At 34.2% G+C, this 16,685-nt stretch overlaps 2 protein-coding genes and 1 long non-coding RNA gene across 4 annotated transcripts; 1 reads left to right on the top strand and 2 right to left on the bottom strand.

Moving 5' to 3' along the window:
* Window positions 1–276: 276 nt before the first annotated feature.
* On the bottom strand, window positions 277–4,097 carry LOC133866727 (serine/threonine-protein kinase STY13-like). Its single transcript, XM_062303351.1, has 6 exons — window positions 3,654–4,097; window positions 3,300–3,421; window positions 1,993–2,189; window positions 1,694–1,868; window positions 750–884; window positions 277–624 (listed from the first exon to the last, which is right to left on the bottom strand). Exons 1-6 carry the CDS (start codon window positions 3,925–3,927, stop codon window positions 427–429), a joined length of 1,101 nt encoding a protein of 366 aa, XP_062159335.1. The 5' UTR covers window positions 3,928–4,097; the 3' UTR covers window positions 277–426.
* Window positions 4,098–6,859: 2,762 nt separating this feature from the next.
* LOC133866710 (uncharacterized) lies at window positions 6,860–9,244 on the top strand. Its single transcript, XR_009899910.1, has 2 exons — window positions 6,860–7,194; window positions 8,755–9,244. It is a non-coding gene; the product is annotated as an uncharacterized LOC133866710 (long non-coding RNA).
* LOC133866688 (uncharacterized) lies at window positions 8,259–15,339 on the bottom strand. 2 transcript variants are annotated; one of them, XM_062303311.1, is made up of 19 exons: window positions 15,126–15,339; window positions 13,744–13,781; window positions 13,628–13,650; window positions 12,718–12,824; window positions 12,594–12,645; window positions 12,426–12,510; window positions 11,891–11,981; window positions 11,319–11,357; window positions 11,107–11,174; window positions 10,955–11,017; window positions 10,687–10,742; window positions 10,530–10,603; window positions 10,318–10,410; window positions 10,132–10,233; window positions 9,896–9,976; window positions 9,723–9,814; window positions 9,582–9,597; window positions 8,702–8,812; window positions 8,259–8,615 (listed from the first exon to the last, which is right to left on the bottom strand). In XM_062303311.1, the coding sequence occupies exons 1-19, from the start codon at window positions 15,216–15,218 to the stop codon at window positions 8,514–8,516; spliced, it is 1,386 nt and encodes a 461-aa protein (XP_062159295.1). In that variant the 5' UTR covers window positions 15,219–15,339; the 3' UTR covers window positions 8,259–8,513. The 2 variants fall into 2 exon arrangements, with proteins under 2 accessions (XP_062159295.1, XP_062159286.1); XM_062303302.1 differs by having other exon boundaries at window positions 8,260–8,615; window positions 9,887–9,976.
* Between the last annotated feature and the right edge of the window lie 1,346 nt (window positions 15,340–16,685).

Genomic DNA, 16,685 nt, shown 5'->3' with positions numbered 1-16,685 from the left:
AATTGGTGAATACTGAATTGATACTAATTTTATTTTAATATTAAATCTTGGCTCCTAGTAAAGTGATTGCTATTAAAATATGCAATTTATTCTATTTGCTTCTACAAATAATGTTTGTTATTTACAACCACCACCGAAAAGATGAAAAACAAAATAAACAAAGACCAGTAATTTTTACAAACCAAAGAATTATATCCATACAGAAAGATGTTGGGGGGGGGGGGGGGGGGGGGTGGGGGGGGGTGGGGGCTTTGTGATAATAATAGAGCCTCCACATCATTTTGAAGTATTAGAAGTTTTCTGGGAATCGTTTGTAATACATAAACATTCAATACAAAAAGTGTAAGCAAAAGATTATTCCATTCAGTGTTAAGAAAATATCTCCATTGCTGAGGATTATTCCTAGCTTCTCTGCTCCGGCGCTGATCACAGGCAGCAGGAGAAAAAACAACCCTGTAGTTCATGCAAAGGAGTCATCCCCCTACCCTTTGAAGGGTCAATGGCTTCTAACATGGTTACCACCTCTTTCATCTCTGGTCTTTTGTTGGGGTCTGGATCCCAGCACCGAGCTATAACTTGTGCCAGAGAGCTTGGGCAACACTTGGGTATCTCTGGCCTCATATTCTGTAGTTAATTTCAAGCATAAGAAGTATAAGAATAAGAATAAGAATTCGTCAGCCTTTGTTTGAGTGCATGCATGCATGTGTACAAGAATGTGTGAGAGGCAGGTAGAAGAAAGTTATGTATACCTGATACACAACAGAAGAAGTCAAATCTGATAATCTGAGGTGGGGATATGGCATATCACAGCAATATATCTCCCACAAGCAAATTCCAAAACTGTACACGTCACATTTTTTGTCATATGGTTCATTTTCAAGGACCTGCACCATATTAATTGACATATTTGAATGGGAAAAACAAGTAAATTAACCTATTAATTAAAAATAAATACTTGGGCAGAAGTTCTTAAAAATTGAAAAAAAAACATTCCAACTCTTTATCATTTTAATTTAACAAAAATGTGGGCTATATATGGTTTCTGTTAGAGATGGTATATAACACGGGCAGAGCGAGTTTAACCAATATATAAAAAATATATTAAGATTGAAGATTAAACTAATATATAAAGAATAATTAACTTGGTATCCATTCGGCGTTAAGAAAATATAAGCAAAAGAAAAGACACAAAATAATTATTTCTTAATATATTTCAATTTTCAATTCAATCACCTATGGAGAAGGAACCTGAAGTTCTTTTTGATCCCAAAATTATTTATAATTGAACCTGTATTAAATTTCGCAACAATTTAGATCAAATTCGTATGAGTCTTTTTTCTTCTTCTAGGTCGTCTGAGTGTTTTATAAGGGGTCGAGCTTAGGGCCGGACTAATTTTTTTTGCCCAAACAAATTTATACAGAACCTTTCAAAAGTGGCGGCCTATGCTGGTCCTTCCTATGTCCTTCTCTATATATGCTGAACCACGTAAATTTTTTTTATTTTGTTTTCTCTTTATTTTTCACTAAATCGCAAAGCCTTGATAATCCAAACAGTTTCTAATTATCAACTTCCAAAGTATCACTGAAGTTTAGTTTCCTACTAGTCAAATTCGTATGTTAGTGAAAACACTTGAATTGTAGACTACAGATATGACATAAAAACCAAAACAAAATGGCTTTTATATATATATACCTCAGGAGCCATGTAGCCAGGGGTCCCTGTACTGCCTGTCATCTCGTTAAGATTCAAAGCCTGAAGACGAGCAACTCCAAAATCTGTAATCTTTAGAGTAAGATTCTTGTCAAGAAGCATGTTTTCAGTCTTTACGTCTCTGTGAACAATCTTCCTGGAGTGAAGGTATTCCAACCTGCAAAGGAAGCTAGATTAATGGCTGCATGTTGGCAAGTTCTGCTTTTAAATGGTGATCAATGTAATTAAATTGGTACATCGAATAAAAAAAAAAAAAAACAGATATGGGAAAGGAATCCTACCCCCTGGCAAGATCTAGTGCGAGTCGAACGACAGTTTTGAAAGGTAGCTTACTTTCCCGGTTCTTTATCAGGTAAGATTTCAGAGTACCACGAGAAAGATACTCGATAAGAACACAAGCAGCTTTACTTGGCATGCCCATTCGCTTGCTACGACTCTTGATTTTTAAGGCTGATGTATCCATTGTAGCTCCTACGAACTGAGATCGAGGAATAAAAAAAACGAAAAATTAAATTCAGCTTGAATTTTTTTATTTTTTTAGATGAACCAAAAATTTTATAGAACAAGCACAACCACAATTACACGCCAGAAAATAAGCTGGCCCACGTCCACAAACAGGACTCACATGGGAGCAAACATCAGACCCCAAACAGAAAACACCTACTACAACAAACAAGCAGTATACTTCAAACAACTACTCAATTGAGACTATCTAGGTTACAACAATGAATGAAGATTCCACTTATACACCAACTCTAAACAAGAAGATAAACTTTTAAACCTTCCTTTAGCTAGAATTCTGGTTCGAACATCCCAAAAAATCTAGATCAAAATGGCTTCCTCTGAACTTTTTAATTTAGCTTGAATTTCCCTCAATCTTGAGGATATAGAGGCTAGGAAGAGACTAAGTTATCACTTTTGTCCATGGAAATTAAACAGTTATATATACACACACACACGTGCAGTAACATTAATTTTTTTTTTACAATGTGGGATGATCCGACAATATTACACTTATTTCGCTTTTTGATTTTTGATTTTTTTTTTTTTTTTGAAAAAATGCCACATAGGCAAAGTTAGACAAGAGTTGTATAACAATCATTTTTCTTATAAATAACCGGTGAAGGGGTATGTGTTTCTCCTAAAAATAAATGAGAAATAATTGTTGTACAATTTTTATCTAACTTTGCCTATGTGACATTTTATTTTTTATTTTATTTTCAAAAACGATGAAACTACTTTGGGGGAAAATGCTAGGTCATTTTCTTGAAAAAAAATTAAAATCCCTCATAGGCAAAGTTGGATAAGATCTAGAGTTCTCAAAACAAAATATCCATTACTTTTTCTAATAATATAACATAAATGAACAAGACACTGAAATGCTTCTTCCTCTTTTTTTTTTTTGAAAAAAAAATAAAAATAATAATTACTGTAGTTTCTATCCGAATATATCACACACGACAATCAACTAACCTAAAATGTCTCGAAGAAAAAGTTTATCTATCAAACCTAACCAGTATTTATTTTATTTTTTAAAAAAACGAAGAAGAAAGACATGAAAAGATTGTAAATTCATAGGATTAATTACCTTAACAACATTAGGATGATCAAGCTTATGCCAAACAGAAACCTCCTGTCTAAAAGCAGTCCAAACCGAAACTATTTCAGCTTCTTTTCTTTGTCCCTCTTCTCCCCAGTCCAGCACTTTAACTGAGGATTTGTCACAGCGATCGAAAAGGAAGAAAAAAGAAACGTCAGCGAAACTGTTTGATTTAAAACTGAAGTAAAAATAAAGAACTCATAACTGCGCGTGTCTGTCAAAAAAGTAGTCTTAATTAATTAAGAACGCATGCAACACTGCTACAGCAATGTTTTCTAAAAAAGAAAGAAAAAGAAAAAGAAAAAAAAATCCTACCCAAACAAGGAAGATAAGAATTCTAACCGGCGATGTCTTGGCCGTCGTAGAGCCCTCTGTGGACCGTACCAAAGGTGCCGCGAGCAATCGCTTCTTTTACGACAAGCTTATCGGGATCGATTTCCCAGTCCTCTTTGGCGGTGAGTGTCCCTTTCTTTCCGGCCTTGTCAGGGTTCTCCATCGCCCATACTCGGTTTAGATGCTTGTCAAGCTGCTCGTCCAACCTCTTTATATCTATCATGTCCGCCCTCACATACCCTTTACACCGTTCTTCCATCTGATCCCTCTCTCTGGGATGCATGATCAACGAAAATATCTTTGTTTTTTTTGGGCAGCGAAAGAGTATGTGAATAAAAAGCAAAAGAGTTGTAAAGATCGATTTCTCTTTAGTCTTTCGGATGACTAAATTAAGTGGGATTGGCTTTCTTTTACGTGAAGAAAAGAAGGTGGACTTTTTGAATTATCAAGTTTATTTATATATAGCATTATGACTAGCTATAACACGTCATCCTTTTCATTGATAAGGATATTCGGATTCCTACTCGAATGAAATCTCCTCAAAATAAAGAAGAAGTGCCCTTCAAAATCCTTTGGTTTTTGGAAACATGTTTGAGCCACCATCGACTTTAATTTATACGACTGCATGAACTTTTATCAAGTGACGTCGTCCAACTCATTGAGAATTGAAATGTTCTGGCAAATTAATCGTGGTTAAGAATATATGCAGAACTACGCACGTGCGCGCAATGCCACGTTAGCAGATTAATTTGGTGCATGTGATTTTGACTATTTCAGCATCTGATCATTTCATGCCACACTCCTATTTAGTCGATGAAAAAGATAAGTCAACGAAGAAGGATTAAAAGTACGTAGTCTACAAAAACATGCGTACGTGTCTTGCTATAAAAGACACAGAGAGAGAGAGAGAGAGAGAGAGCTAGGGCTCTGGTATGAAATTATATATATATAAAACTTAGCCAATAATAAAAACAATTATTGAAAAGATTGAAAACTAGGCGTACGTAGTTCCGTCCTGCATTGGGTAATTGAGTTTAAGTAAATTATGGTATTTAAATTCTTGTAACCTTCGTCGACAACTCGATCTAGCTAATTGAGTAACGGGCAGGTATTATTAATTAATTAGTACTCTAGTCTTATTTATCTTTTGTAAGAGTTTGGCTACCAACGAGCATGCAAGCTATGTCTCTTAATGAACAATGTATTCGTGCTCTAGGATCCTAATTACCATATTATATCAAAACTTAATTATTTTTGTAACCACTATTTTTAATTAATGTGGGACTTAATTGAGAGAAGTTTTTCAAAACTCTAGCTTAGATCTATTAAATGTCGGGTGCACCACCAATAGATCACAATATTATTGAAATATTTTGTGAATTCTAATTTTATTATTTTGTATCAATCACTGCTTCTTTTATATATATATGTATGTGATTTAACTAGTTAAAAATTAATAATAGTTATGCTTTCCCTCAAATGAAATTAAAGCAAGCTTTTCAAAACATCAAGAGTCCAAGGCCTATAATATTAATTGCTCACAGCCATTACTCCCTTTCAATGGATATTGCTTCATCAAAACATTAAAGAGTCCATGACCTTTTACCGCCACGAAAAGCTAGCTCAATTGTATCAGCCAATGCTCACAGCGAAAAATGCCACAAAGACCTCAATCCCATCCAATATATATTCTTAATTACGAGTACAGTATCACCGATCCCTCCGGAACTGAAGCCTTGATCGATCACCACCACCAGTACTGCCTTTCGAATAGAAGCTTTTCACCTCTCTGATGCTTACGTACAACTCATATATATTAATGTTGTCCAATATTCACAGCCAAACCATTAAAAACCATCTAAGCAAATGACTAACACCCCCATGGCCCCATCATATATATATATATGCTTAATACTCTTTCGGAAATCAAGTTTTAATATAAAATGTTGCAATTAATAATACTTCAACTTAAAAGTTTAAACTTATTGATTTGGAGCTATATAGTTGTATTATATATCACCTTTATAACAATTATCCAACGAATAGTGTTACTTGTTGACACCTGTTACTAATCTTTTTCTTAATTTTTAACACTCTCTAGCTAATCACATGCTAATGCATATAAGCAAGTTGTAAAATAGTTGTTCTCTTATCGAATTTAGAACTCAAAGGTACGTATAGCTAGGGAGCGGGCAGGCACAGTGACTAGTACCCCTAAAAAAGACTTTCAAAATTTCTATATACAATTACTTTCTAAAGTACTAAATATTGTGAAGCAAAAGTTATTTGAGATCAACTTCTGTAAAAATCATAGTTGACTTGAGCTACGTACTATCGTGAGATTTTATTATTATATTTCTCATATTTGAGCAATTAACTCAATGACCATGATTATGGGATTTTACTGTCTTTTTTCATAAAATGTGGTAAATCTTGACATTTGTTAAGATTGAGTTTTTTAAGACTTGTATATAAACGAAGTTTGCACAATATGACATACAATTTTTCCGATACCTAATATGGTAGTAGAGCGCTGAATTTTTTATTTAATTTTTTTTCTATTAGTTGCCAACTTCTATAACTTTTTATTTATTTTAATCAATATTTTTGCTAAAATTTTGCTTTGAAAAAACGTATAAATAAATGATGAGAATTGTGTACGATCAATTAATATTGTCTTTAAGACTAGTGGCTGGTAATTAAGTTGTTATTTTTCATATATTGAGTAGTACAAGTGGATATTTATATTTTGATCCCTTAAAACTGAATTTACTCTATACCAATGTCAACACAGGGTTTGGGTTGAAATCAATAGTCTAATAGGTCCTTGTGAGTAATTTAATAGTTGCTTTGACAGATATAAACCCATGGATTATAATACAGCGTTATTTTTTATTTTTATTTTTTGGGGGTCAATTTTTCCTTTGTCTCCACCCTTACGCAAGCATATCCAGATCACTCAAAAGTCAAAAGTCATGAAATTCGTTAGACTTGATCTCGATTTAATATTTTCTCACGTAAGTACCTCTCATTACAGCAATAGGTTTTCTACAAGTACGTAGTTTAGTGATAAACAATTTTCTCAATTGGATGGATTTGTGGAAAACCTATCATTTGAGTAAATGAATAACATTTCACTTACGTGATAAGATATGTATTAGTTTAAATTGGTGAACTGATCAAATATATAGGCGAAATTACCAAACAAACCCATATCTTTTTTAATAGTCAAATAAAATAATAATGAACGTCTAAACAGATGAAGAACCCCTTATTTATTAGGTTGTTCGTATTTCATAAAGAATGAGTTGTACTCTACAGGGCCTTTATTTGCCTCTGGGCAGCCTAAGATGTGGATCCTACCTGTTCGAGACAGATGGATCCCACAATTTCTCTCTATTATACTGCTCAAATTTCACAAAAATTCGAACAACGTAATAAAAGGAGATTCTAATTTCCACCAAATGGAGGAGATGTCTTGCCAGTATGGTATGCTAATTAGTTTAGCCATAAAAGGAGTAAATTCTTATCGTAAGGAAATCAGTCTCAAGTATGTAGATCCATGCCACATCATGCGAAAATTTTCTCCTCTATTATTATTATTATTTTCCAGTTTTCCTCCAAATAGTCTGTGTAATTGATCAATAAAATTAGTACAACGGGTGTATATGCAACTGGGTTTATTTTCTCGAAAAATTAAAATTAAAATTTTTGTTTTGTTCTCCTTCTCCCCCTATGGCTCTTTTCTTATCCCTGTTTTGATCCTAGAGGGCCTAACACACAAATAGGAAAAGTAGACCGCATGGGTTAATTCATTTCTACGGTTTATGACAAAAAGTCAGGCCCCTTGCTCACTAGCTAGCAAGTACGTAGAATATGTGCTGTGAAGTGTCCTAGCTATGATCTTTTTTTTTTTTTTTTGTGTATGTGGGGAGGACCTCTAACCAGTAACGCAGTAACCACCTCTCTCTCTCTCTCTCTCTCTCTCTCTCTCTCTGTGATTCTGATGTGAGATATTTTAAATAATGTGGTGGTGCTGTCTCAAACATATGTAGAAGTGTCAAAATCTGATGGTATATGACATGATCGACTATCCCTCTCTCGCTGTTAAAAAGTTTAATGGGGGAATGATTTGATTTAAGGATTGATTTCATGTGTTTTAAATCCCTAGAGAATGAATTGATAAAAGATTCAAATCATCTGAACCTGCACAGTGTCTTCAACTGATATATGATCCTCATTTCGATTAAAAGGATCAACTTTTAAACAATTAAAGTAAACCTAACTAATCTTAGGAACTTGTGATTTACGGATTTTGAATATAATTATAATCTTTAACTTTCATTTAGTTTAAGCTTCCCTAGAGTTGAGTTTTCAAGTAGTTCAACTAAATCATCACCTGCTGGTTATCTAGTGTATCTTCTACATGACAAAACCAATTCCACATCCCCTTAGTTGAATATACAAACCGGATTCACAATTAATACAACCATACTATAGCTCCAATAACTCTTGTATATGAGAGCAGCATGGAAAATTTAAGCTGGAGTATCCAAGCAAAAAGAATGTGTGTGTGTGTGTGTGTGTGTGTGAGAGAGAGAGAGAGAGAGAGAGAGAGAAGATATATGATTTATACAGTTGCATCCGGCATTAAGGTTTATGGATTTATACATTTTTTTATATCATTCACTATATGAAAGTTCGCACATTTGCTCATTGTATTAAGATGTTTCTTTATGAATATGAGCATTTGCCTCTTCCAACTATGCTATGAATATGAGCATTTGCCTATTCCAACTATGCTATGAATATGAGTATTTACCTATTCCAACTAAAGGGCAAGGTAGAATTCAGACTCAGTTGTAGCCATTATCTTCGGCGTTTCTTCTTTTCAGGAGTTGCATGAACCTGTGCTTTAATTCCAAATGTCTTCAGCTGAAAATTTTCGAATGCCTCAGATACTGCTTCCACCTGCATGTAATATATTTTCATGGTCACTAAGCAATATCCACACTATATTGATGACTTAGCAATATCAGTATTTTATTTCTACAAACCAGTTCAGGCTTCTTCGAGTACACCCTAACTATCATATCTTGGTAAAATGCAGGCAGCAAGTGGCTGATGCGATCATCTTGGATTGGGAATTTCTCATCGCACTCATAATCCTGGTAAAAGCCAAGCTGTTAATTCTCCAATGTGCAAGTAATGTTATGTTCTCTAAAAGAAACCATTTCTTCACTGAATTTATTAGTCCAACCAATTCAGATTCAAGAAGGATTAAAATTTAGAATCAGTGCCTTTAATTATGGTTGAGATTCATAATCAACAAACAAAGTTCCATCATTAGTGGGGGTTATCTATTGTACACGTTATATGTACTAGGGTTGCGCTCCTCCGTGCTTATTAATGAATTGCGTTACTTATCATTTTTTTTTTTTTTAAACAAAGCAGGTGTAAATTTTAGCAAAAGTACTAAGACTTTCTATGGCCAACAGGTCCAGTTAGCCTGCATCATGAAGGATTTTTTGTATGTGGGCTTACCCCCTCTACCTTGTAGACATAGTTGACTATGCATTTAACATGTTACCAATTTATTCAATAAAAAGGGTTTTCAAGTCCTCGTAATCTAATTTCATCAAGGATAGTCCATGCAGCATGACTAAATTTGCCAGTAATACGATGCTGCAAGCAACCAGGCTTAAGTCACTAATTTTCTAAACATAATAGTCTTGATACCAGATTTTCAATCCTATACTGAAGTTGTTGGCTATGCTCTATATCACAGATATTGCAGTCACCCCATTTTCAGGCTAACCTGCAATATTATGGTTGAAATCTTTCATAGAAACTGAAAAAGCCCTTGGACAATCTTAAAGAGAACAATGACAAGCAAATAATATAAAAGAATCTATGTTGTAGAAGCGATTTCAGTACCTTGAAAAATTTGATGCTGGATGAGGAGAGGCACACATGAAGAAGAAAGATCATTTGTCAAATTGGATCAGAAGTGGAAAATGCATCAAACAAATTGCAAAGAAAAACAGTGCCTTCATCATTTGAATCTTTCTCAAGTACCTTTCAAGAGGGTTATTCGTTCCACGTGTCAGATCAATCTTAACGTTGCTCACGGCAATATCTTCTTCTTTTAGTGTAACACCAGCACTTCTCTGGTTGAAAAATTACACTTCAGGATACCATCTATCTACTATTGAGAAACAAACATGGTAATGTAATATAACCTTTTGGACCTGGGAACAAATAATATCTTGGGGAGTGATGTTTTTGAAGTGGTCCATGCTCTCCTTAGGGACAGAAAACTCATTGCAGAACTGCAAAACATAATAAATCACTACATCGCTAAGTGTGTTTCCTTTATGGTTGATAACACCAAAGTTTTACTCTAGGAGCAGTTAAGATTTGAGACATGCAGAAATTCAAACATTACTACCTCTTCACCGGCCATCTTGTTATTATATTAAGATACCTGATATAGCTCCCTTCTTCTAATGCGTAGGATCAAGTCTCTTGATTCCTTGAGCTCTCGATCGGGAGCAGTTTCAATTTTTCTTAATATTGAGTCATCTAACTGTAGTTTAAAATAGATAGTGTTATTGCATAAAGTAGAACTTGGAAGCCCCAATCAGACTCTAATAACGTGTAAAGTTCAAACCTTCCAATATTCAGATGGTTGATGAATTGAGGATGAAATGCCAAGATGATCATTTGCTTTTAACAGAGCATCAACGATCATGAGTTCTATTGCCTGAAAAAAGAAACACTGTCAAATCTAATGCATTTAGTGCTCAAATGCAGATTAAAGACATTTATGCTACAACTGCTATCTTGAAGTTCCACATTAATAAATGTTGTTGGGATCGTTACCTTTACTTTTGCATGTGTATAGACTGTTCTATGCAAATCAGCACGAGTAGCAAATAACTTGTGGATTGTCAGATCTGACAAAGATATCAAAAACAAACTGAAGAATATAACAACTTCTAATGTAAAAGTGATGAAATAATTTTTAACATATACTAACAATCCTTAGCACGGTAGCATATCTCATCATCCATAACTCGCATAGATTCCATCAACCTGCAAATTTAATAGGAAACATGGCTCTTGAAATCCCTTTTTTAACTAAAGTATAATAACAGAAAGTATGTGCACAATTTAAAGTAAGCCAAGTTCAAACTTCTACACATTCAACAATGTTGCACAAGTTTTGAGTTAACGTGAAGTGAAGAGTTCACCAAAGCATGTAACTAACTATAAGATTAAGACCTCTAGATGATACCAATAAATACCTCTCAAATTGAAAATTGCAGCCTAGACCGCAGGCCCGAGAGTCCCGTACTATATAGTCAAACCTGCAGGAGGATGATATTTTTATAACTTTATTGTCAGAAAGCATCCAAAACGACAAGTAGGAAAAGGGGAAAAAATGTAATTGACTTACTTGTCAACATCTATTCCATTTCGACCATTCGCAACAATATCATACAAGAAACGCTTTTCCTTCATATTCTACTTTCAAGAAAATCATTAGAAGGGCTAATCACAACATAAGATGATAGAAGTTGAATATAAAGAGAAGAGCTTAAAAAAGAAGTTCTGGAAGGCATTATGAGAGAAAATGCCTAAAAAAAACTTGGGCAATAGATAGCTTACTTTTGTTGGAGTACGATCAGGTCCCGCAATTATCATATCCTGCTAAGAGAACATAGACATCAAATGCCTTATTAGTACGTACTATTATTGGATTGATAAATTAAACATACATCCAGTGGATCTGGAGCCCACAAATCACCCTCCACGCCATTATTATGGGGTGAGAAAAATACCATTTGACGTCCCAGAGAATCAATGGCTCAAATTCCCAAAAATTTCAAGTCTTTACTTGCTGAATTTTACTCATCTACCTATATCCCCTCATTCTTCATGCACATAGAAGTAGCCAGCTTAAAATTTAAGAAGTATTTTATCTCAATGGTAAGAAAAATGGAAGTGTGCAATAATACAGTCTCAGCAGAAAGAAAGTCAACCCAAATAAAAGCAAGTGGGAAAAGGAGCTTATAGAGGCTGGAGAAAGGTGCTCCAACAATTTAATCCCCAGGTTGATGAAAATTCTGAAAATTGAAACTTGTGCCTTTATTATGGGATTTCAGTAGCTGTAACAGTGATGTTTCAGGAGAACTTGATTGTTAATGAAAGGAAAGACACATTTGTAGATAACGTTTAACCTTCACTTTCTGAAGGCATTCAGGGTCAATTTCAATGTTGTGCTCATCAACAATGTAATCTACCATCTTCACAGACATGTCCTCATGATGCCTGGAAATTTTCAAAATAATAACCACAAAAGGATTAAATTCTCTAATGGAAAAGCAATTACCAGTTGCTGCTAAAAAGCTATTGTAAATTACACAAGATTTTGTACAGAAGTGAAGATTATTTGACTCTATCCAATAACATTTTAGTAAGATTAAAATAATGTAAAAAACATGTGCTTCTAAAAAGACATTGCACGTAAGCTGTATTCATCTCAAGAAGCTGACAAGAGTGTAGAATTGAGCGCACAGGGGACAAACCTATTCATCTCAAATACTTTTGGTTTCATGAATGAAATTAATTTTATAATAAAAAATTGCATATAATTGAGCCACTTTTGAAAATTTTGACTAAATTTATGAAACAATCTTACTATGACTCTATGCAATCTTCTCTGTAGAAAATTTGGTATCATTTTTTTTTTCTTGGGATGGATGTTAGAGTTACCATGAGACACCATTAATAACCCGGGGAAGAAACTCGCGCTCAAACAAGTGGCTGAATGGCCCATGGCCAACATCATGCAGCAGTCCTAGAAAGAATTCCAAGAAAAGAATAGAGGTAAAATCAAGTGACAGAGACAAGGCATTTGTTATGAGTGTTACAGTTAGTCACCAGCAAGTTTTACTGTTTGTATATCTGAACGCTCAATACCAAGCTCCGAGCCCTGCAAGGATGGCATGGGTATAAAGATTATATTGCTACTAATAGCACTCAATATGAAAATTACATCACCTACTTGGTAGGTTTTGATTGTATCAACAGCTTCACCAGCCAACCAATACACCCCTAATGAATGTTCAAACCGAGAATGGACAGCCCCTGGGTAAACCATGTGTGCTAAGCCTGAGACACAAGTAGAATTAAATAAGTGACAAGTTTGAGCCACCAGTGTCGTGTATGGAAAATTAAAAGAATTCAGTGGACTTTAACATATTTCTTTTTTCCTGATAATTGATGCAACATTGAGAGTAAATTGTAGTCAACGAGACTCAGCTTTGAAATGAACTATAAAGCAAAGAATAGTATAGAGAAACTAGACAAAAACTTTAAAGACTCAAGTAGTTTGCCTAAGGTGGAACCAACTATGTCAGCTCAAAGTAGAAATGCATAACATCTAATATCACACGGTAACATTTATTTATCATCATAAATACTGGATTTTTTAAATGGGGCACAATTTTTGGAATCTAGAATTGCCTTTTCAACTTTCCATGTTGGGAATAATTAATTGCTTTTAATACAGAGCTTGTACTCAATTTATTGCATATTACTTACCCCCCAAAAAACAAAGAAAAAAGTGTTATTACAATGATCCTTCAGGGGTTCAAACTGTGCCTACACCCTTTAAAACAGGCAAGTAATATTAGGAGTCAAGTTAAAGGGAAATATGATAACATGAGGAATCACAACAATCTATGCCATGACCGAGTGTAAAGAGAGGTAAGAATTTGAAATCAATGACAATCAATTATACAAAATAGTTCTTTGAGTTCCAATCAAATAGATCATTGGCATTCAGATTCCTTCAAGAAGTTGGTAACAGAGATTATAGATTATGCCAGTAAATTTAGAGATAATAAATCTTCTGTAGATGTGAGCTTCTACAGTGAAATACTATTTTTAATTCTGGAAAAAGGTTGACTCACCAATTTGCTTTAGATCACGAAGCCTGCAATATACAGTGAAATCATCAGAGAATAAAAATAGTAATTAACTAAACAAGAAACAACCCTTGCATGGGTTTGAGGTAAAACAGACTTGCCTCTGAAACTGTTCGGTATCAATGAACTTCAAAAAGAGCTGCAACATACAAGAGAAAAGTAACTAATCCATGTTTGCTTAAAAGTGGTTAACAACAGAACAGAATCATACATCATATCCTGCAGTGTTCTTTTCTTTTGTTTTCTTTTTTCCTCTTAATTGATTCTTTCTTTTTTTCTGACCATGAAGACAATGAGCACTTAAAGTCTCACACAGAACCTTTAAATTTCATAAAGGAAACCAATTCTAGATACTTTCCTGAAGAAATATGCCTTTCTCAACTCTAAATATTGACTTCCACTCTGCTCTGAAGTATGTTCGGTTTAATGTCTTTCCTTATCATTCAATTTCTCAAAACAATCTATCTTACATTAATCATCAATCTGAGGATTTTCAATGAGAAAATCTCAATAGCTTCTTCTCCACTCAAGTTGTCAAGATTGAGATCTTCATTTGTCCGTCCAAAAAGAAAAAAAGAATTCTAATCCTGAAAAGGTTCTTCGTCTTCTTCTCCAATACGCCGACTTTGTACACTACCCTGGAATGCTAACATTAAAATTCCTACTTCGCAGATTGTCATAGTACAAAATCTCTGTCATCCGTCAAAATCAAATTCCTAATCCTAAAAAGTTCTTAGTTCTACATCATATTACTTCAAAAAAATCTACATAATGTCCTAATTGAAACGATTCAGATAAAAACAGTGAACTAATTCTACATTGCTCTCATAAACCAAATTAAAGCAGAAAAGACGAACATAAACGACGATTTGAGAAGCAGAATTGCATATAATTATTAATCAACGAGATCACAATTTCATAGCTCCAAAAATAGCCATTCAAAAATTCATTGAATAATTATGCATTTCTTTCCGCCATGAACCATGCCAAAGCAGAAAACGTTAGTAAAAACAACGATTTAAGAGGCAAAACAGAACTCACTTCTTTGACTCAATTACAGTTCTACGGCACCAAAACATAGTAGTATAAAATTCATTCAAGCATCTCTCAGATAGGAACCAAAGTAAAGCAGAAAACACCGAAAGCAAAAACAACGAAAAACAATTTACGAATCGAAATTAAGTGTTGTTTCACTTCAATCGACTCAATCACGATTCTAAATCTCCAAATCATACGAATCCGAAATTCATTCAACATTTTGACATCTCTCTTAGCTATAAGAAACCAATTCAAAGCGTAAAGCAAAAAACAAAAGCAACGAGTCAAGAAAGCAACATCACATATAATTCTGAAACGCAAACGAAAAAAGAAGCTGCTGAAAAGAAGTTTTTCTGGAGTGTATGTTTTCTTGAGTTTGTGCTTATAAGAGATTTAATTCATCCAAAAAAAAAAAAAAAAGAAGCTGCTGAAAAGATGCTCAAACCGGGTCGAGATAGATGTTGCCGTGGACGTTGTCGTGGACGTGCTTCAGTACTCGCCGGTCCCTCGCGGACTCGACATCCGTACTAGCTCCCATTGCTTGCTCGCTCAGTGAACTCTGTGAACGCACAACACACACACACAGAGATAGAGAGAGAGACGGTTATTGTAGCAATGCAAAATGAGAAGCGGTTATCGATTCTAAGAATGCAAAATGGGAGGGGTTACGGAAGGGTGTAGGGTGCACATATATATATATAATATTTTAATATATTCACATAAATATCGAAGTGATGGTGGTGAAAAGATGCCGCCAAAGGGTTCTGTTTGCTTACGATTCACGTAAAGATCTGGCGCGTGCAAAGTACTGTCCAGTCGGGAATTTATATGTGGAATTTGATTTTTGAAAAAAAAGGTCTGATCTGTACGCCGAAGCGTGCCGTCCGCCACTACCACTACCAGAATGAAATGAATAGACAGGTCCAACTTCCAATTAACCGAGTAACGTATTCTCTATTTATTATTATTATTATTATTAATTTTTTTTTTTTGTAAACGTTTCGTTTCAGTGACTTCCTTTTTATTCTAATTAATTCCGCATTGCTAGGAGGACAATGGGTAAACACGAAGATCAATTTCCTCAAATCTCAATTTTATTTTATTTTTTATTTTTTTAAAGTATTGTTTTCGAAAATATTATTCAAATGATAAATATCAGGGGTGATAAATACTCAACTGATAAAAATAAAAGAATCAAGACCGCAATTTTGTGCAAACAAAGAACTTTAATAACAAATTAGTTAGGATCAAACCAAATGCACGCACCATTTAGCTATCAATTCAAAAAAAAAACAGAGGAAATATTCGGGGTAGGAGTGTATGGTTGACTTGACCTTCTTTATTACAATTTTTTTACGAATTGACTTAATTGTTTATACTTAATGGTGAAATAAGTTATTTACTAATTAATTAAATTGTCAAGTTCAAATTTTTCTGTAATTATTTGATCAAAGAATGTCACTTCACTTCTCTTCTAACTAGTAACTACCACCTTATTTGCAATAATTTTCAAATGTTTCAATTTTTACATGTCTTCATTGCATGACTCAAAAATCAAATGACAAAAATATTATGCAGAAGATTAAAAAAAAAGACGATAGGAAAGGACAATAAAGCTTTTTTATTATTATTATTATTATTATTATCTAACTTGGACAATAAAGTTTGTCCTCAATGTTTGGAGATGTGATGGAATCAGCCAATCAACATTCGCCACCGGCCACTTGTAAAGGAAAAGAAAGTTGAAACAGGAATCAGCATTAGGAGCTCTGGGTCTTCTTTTTTCTTCCCTTCTTTCTTCCCTTCTGTTTTCTTTCTTCTTCTTTTTTTTTTTTATAATACTTGGCCACTTTTGCCTTTTTCGTTCTTTTTCCTCCCCTTTCCTTCTTCTACTTTTTTTTTTTTTAAATAATACTTGGGCCCTATTGTTGCCAGTGTTGGCAAGAGGCCAGACAGACATATTTTGTCGTTAGCGAATGTGGAAAATGAGAGAATAATTGAACCT

This window comes from Alnus glutinosa, chromosome 1 (genome assembly GCF_958979055.1).
Source record: "Alnus glutinosa chromosome 1, dhAlnGlut1.1, whole genome shotgun sequence".
Lineage (NCBI taxonomy): Eukaryota > Viridiplantae > Streptophyta > Magnoliopsida > Fagales > Betulaceae > Alnus > Alnus glutinosa.
This window is presented reverse-complemented; position numbering and strand designations above follow the sequence as displayed.

Coding starts and splice junctions, on each gene's coding strand:
- LOC133866727 (XM_062303351.1), bottom strand. CDS start 3,927: ATGCATCCCAGAGAGAGGGATCAGATGGAAGAACGGTGTAAAGGGTAT. Junction 1,869..1,992: donor GCACTAGATCTTGCCAGGGG/GTAGGATTCCTT, acceptor CTTCCTTTGCAG/GTTGGAATACCTTCACTCCA. Junction 885..1,693: donor CTGGCTACATGGCTCCTGAG/GTATATATATAT, acceptor AATATGGTGCAG/GTCCTTGAAAATGAACCATA.
- LOC133866688 (XM_062303302.1), bottom strand. CDS start 15,218: ATGGGAGCTAGTACGGATGTCGAGTCCGCGAGGGACCGGCGAGTACTG. Junction 13,782..15,125: donor GCAACATCTATCTCGACCCG/GTTTGAGCATCT, acceptor TGTATGTTGCAG/CTCTTTTTGAAGTTCATTGA. Junction 11,175..11,318: donor CTGATCGTACTCCAACAAAA/GTAAGCTATCTA, acceptor TCTTGAAAGTAG/AATATGAAGGAAAAGCGTTT.